Raw genomic sequence first — 4,348 nt, forward strand, 5'->3', positions numbered from 1 at the left:
TTAAAAGCCAGGAGTGTAAACTTTTGAACAGAATGAAGATACATTTACATGTACATTTTTTTTACTTAGTACTGCCCTTCAGAAGCTACAGAAGACACATGTTTCCCAGAAGACAAAATAAGTCAAATTTACCCTGATCTTCAAATTCAAAAAGTTTTCACCACTGGTTCTTAATGCATCGTGTTTCCTTCTGAAGCGTCAGTGAGCGTTTGACCTTATGTAAAAGTTGCATATGAGTCTCTCAGTTGTCCTCAGTGTGAAAAGATGGATCTCAAAATCATACAGTCATTGTTGGAAAGGGTTCAAATACACAATTTGTGGAACTAAAGGATTTTTCTGAAGAACAGCAGGCAGTTTAAATTTTCAGGACAAACAAGGGGCTCATGAACAACTATCACCAAACAAAAAAACACAGCTGTGGATCATTCAGGTAACAACACAGTATAAAGAATCAAGTGTATGTAAACTTTTGGACGTGGTCATTTTTATAAATTTTCTCTTGTGGGCTATATGTAAACATCTTTTATGTGAAATATCATCTTCAGGTCAGTACTAAATATCAAATAACATGTATTTGGTGTGATCTTTCTTATTTTGGTGAAATGCAAGGTGTATGTAAACTTGACTTTTAATAGAAAACATGCATTAGTTTGAATTTCTCATTTGCACAAAGAGGTCACCTGTAGGCAAATTCTCCTCTACGATTCTGTTTTCAGAGTTTAGGATCTTAAAGTCCCTAGTTCAGCATGCACATCAGGGCAGATCACTCTTCACTGCATGACATGGAAGGTGCTGAACAATGTTAGGCATTCATTCATTCAGTGTCTATGAATAGCAAGATGATGTCCAGAGCATACATGACCTCAGTAAGTGCATGCTAACCTTTACATTCCTCAAGCGTTTTGTCTAGACTAACATCTAGCTGACCACCATAACTTGAAACCCTCTTGTTGATGAGAAAATGAGTTTAAATTCAAATATCGGTATGCTAACATGAAAGGAAGCAGTCATCATACTATAACATTTTTTAAAATAAATGCTCTGCTAAATTGTAAACAAAATGATCAATCCTGTAAATTCAATGTTAAAAGACCCATTTTATTCTTTGTTTAAAGAATCTCTAGACATGTTGGGAAATAAAGTGATCACACAGTTTTCCGGACACCGGAGGTCAGGCTGTAAATGAGGGACTTTGGCCTGTGTGACAGGAGTGTCTTGTGAGTGATGCTCCAGTTCACACTGCTCAGAGAAACAGAGGGAAATGAGGAGTGCAACTTTGATCGCTTAAGGTAACTCTCTAGCTAAAGATGAATTGATGTAATATTTTGTCAGTTTTTTGGCTACTTAAAGTCATATTTAGGCTCATGCGTAAGCAAATCACTCAAATGTAGGCTAGTGAACATTTGGTCATACAAAATTAACTGCTGTAACTAGGTTTTACATGTATTGATTCTTATTTAAAATCCATGATGTCACTTTTATTTCGTTCCTGTGTGCATTATTTTAAAAAAGATTTCCACTTTGTAGCTGTTTGTGCATGTTATGTTAAAATTGCACAGTCCAGCAAAGCCTTCAATGTGTAATGTAACAAAGCATATGAATGATAAACATTAACTGAGTCAGATGAGAGAAGGGCTGACAAGCAGGTGGATCATGTGACTAAAGTGTTTTACTGGTGCTGTGTTAGGCTGGATTAACAATTATTTTCAAGATCTGTAATAGGTTTTAAATTTTTTTTAAGTTTTTGTTGAATTTATTGAAAAAGTTAAAAAAAAAATTTAAATAATTGAATCTTTTTTTTTTTTTACTTGATCCTTTAATCTATGCTGTGCCTTTAAAATTGAAGACAGTTCAATAAAAACATGATATATATGTATGGAATAATTATCAGGTCACTGAGCTATTAGAAATATAAAGCACACCAAAGGTGGTAATGTCTATGTCACACCCCCGGACTTTCATGTTGGTTTCTCCCATTCTCCCCCGCAGTTCAGAGTGTGTTTGGTTTCTCCCTCATTGTCTCCACCTGTATGTGTAATCAGTCTGTCTATTTAGTGTGTGTGTTTTCCCCTCAATGCTGTCGGTCTTTGATGTTTACTGGATGTTTTCCCCTGGTGTTCCTGTGTCTGCCTGTATTCCGTTGGATTTATTAAATATACGTCTTTTTATTTACGTCCGTGTGTTCCTGCCTAATCCGTGACAGTCTACACAAAGTAGAGTAAAATATCAAACTTCATAATTTCAATCATTAATCAGTTACTTATTTAATTCAAACATTTGAGGTTTTGAATGTTTCTTAAAGAAGCCTTTTTTGCTTTATTTAAAAAACACAATATTGTGTAATATTATTGCAATTTAGATACATAGTTTTCTAATTTAATATACTTTAAAACATAATTTTTTTCTTTTATGCAAAGCTGAATTTGATCCTTCAGAAAAAAGCTGAACATGATCCTTCAGAAATCATTTTAATATGCTGATTTATTATCAATGTTGGAAACAGTTGTGCTGCTTTGATTGGAACCTGTGATACTTTAATCGGGATTCTTTCATGAATAAAACATTAAGAAGAACAGCATTTATTTAAAATGGAAAAATTGTGTAACAATTATACATTACCGTTCAAAGTTTGGGGTCAGTATTTTTTATTCATTCTTCGTTTGTTTGAAAGAAATTAATACTTTCATTCAGCAAGGATGTGTTAAATTTATAAAAAAGTGATAGTAAGACTTATATTGTTAGAAAATATTTCGATTTTGAATAAAAGTTGTTCTTTTGAGCTTTTTATTTATCAAAGAATCCTAAAGAAATCCAAAAAAATCCAGCATTGATAATAAATCAGAATATTAGAATGATTTCTAAAGGATCACGTGACACTGAAGATTAAAGTAATGATGCTGAAAATTCAGTTTTGCATCACAGAAATAAAATATAATTTAAAGTATATTAAAATAGAATATATAGAATAAATAGAATAAATAGAATAAAAAATAGAATAAATATTTCTGATCAAATAAATAGAACTTATGAGCAAAAGAGACTGTTTAAAAAACATTAAAAATCTTACTGATCCTATAAATTAAAAGTTACGGTAACACTTTATTTTAAGGTCCAATTTACTAGTTCCTTATAATATTATAAGGAAGTTAATTATAGCTAGTTATATTATATTATATGTATATTAATGCCTGATATTAATGCCATATTTGATCGTAGTTTATTGAGGGGAAACTCTTAATAGTGCATATTACCAAAGCTAATAATTAAAAGTTATTTTGTGTTTGATTTACTCACCAATGTGTTTTCTCCACTAAGATGAGCTTTACCTTGAGAAGAAGTCAGTCCCTTAAGAGCCTCTCTGGAGGTCATAGTTCATGGACTACATCAGAGGTGTTGTTCTGGGACAGAAGGACACCTGTTTCTCAGCTTGTTGAAAAGTAAATATGCTGACTACCATATTCTATGTACCAGATTCCACCTGTTCTGAATCCATTCCTTGACATTTATGGCCTAAACCTGACTGTTTTTGCTAGGTATGAAAGCTGTGTGGAGCTCACAGATGTTGACAGAGAAGAGGACTGGTCTAAGGTATAATCATTTTGTTTGATTATATATTAGGTGGAATAGAAACACTCTCAATGAATTGTGGCTTACGTAGATCTCTGCATCCCACAGTCACCTGGACTAAGAAGATCAAACTATGAAGAGAGTAATCACAGGAGGAGATATGAGTCCCTCAGTGGGCCAAATAGCATTTTGTCTAGAAGTATTTCAATGGAAATGCTGCCCCAGCCAGACCTGGTGGGTCCTTACACTCGGAGGGCCCTGTTTGAGTCAAAGAAGTACGCCAGCAGCCCTCGGCTCAACGTCACATCGCAGGCCAAAACCAGCCCCGTGAGTCACATTACCTCACAGTGGAGGGAGGCACCGACGGGGTGGGAGAAAGTCTATTCTGGTGATACTACTGTCACCAATGCCAAAAAGGACAAGGCTCATCAGGTGCGTGTAACAGTCACGTCATGTTTATTTCTGTTTGTGTTTGTACAACATGGGCGGTCATGACTCAGGAAAAGAGCATGTATGCTTTTCTTCTAATGTAATCACTAAATTATATGCTCAGCCCAGGGTTATTAATGTTAACTATAACAAAAAAATAAATCTATGGAAAACACATTTTTTGTTAATTGATGTAAATATGAAAAAAAAGTAGAAGCACTAAAATGAACTAGAAATAAGAAACTAAAACTGAACTAAAATAAAAAGCACATTAAACATAAATATTACTATTTAGAAGAACAAAAATTTCACAAAAAAATAAAGTCATCATAAATATAATTTATATTATATC

At 33.5% G+C, this 4,348-nt stretch overlaps 1 protein-coding gene across 1 annotated transcript in view; it reads left to right on the top strand.

Moving 5' to 3' along the window:
* The first annotated feature begins 1,205 nt into the window (after positions 1-1,205).
* The window catches only part of xirp1 (xin actin binding repeat containing 1), a 20,856-nt gene continuing 17,713 nt past the window's right edge, over positions 1,206-4,348 (top strand). Inside the window, exons 1-4 of the mRNA XM_073848914.1 lie at positions 1,206-1,289; positions 3,316-3,437; positions 3,534-3,588; positions 3,676-3,999. Coding sequence (XP_073705015.1) covers positions 3,316-3,437; positions 3,534-3,588; positions 3,676-3,999 — 501 coding nt within the window. The 5' untranslated portion in view covers positions 1,206-1,289. The remainder of the gene's footprint in view (positions 1,290-3,315; positions 3,438-3,533; positions 3,589-3,675; positions 4,000-4,348) is intronic.

Source organism: Garra rufa, chromosome 10, assembly GCF_049309525.1.
Source record: "Garra rufa chromosome 10, GarRuf1.0, whole genome shotgun sequence".
NCBI lineage: Eukaryota > Metazoa > Chordata > Actinopteri > Cypriniformes > Cyprinidae > Garra > Garra rufa.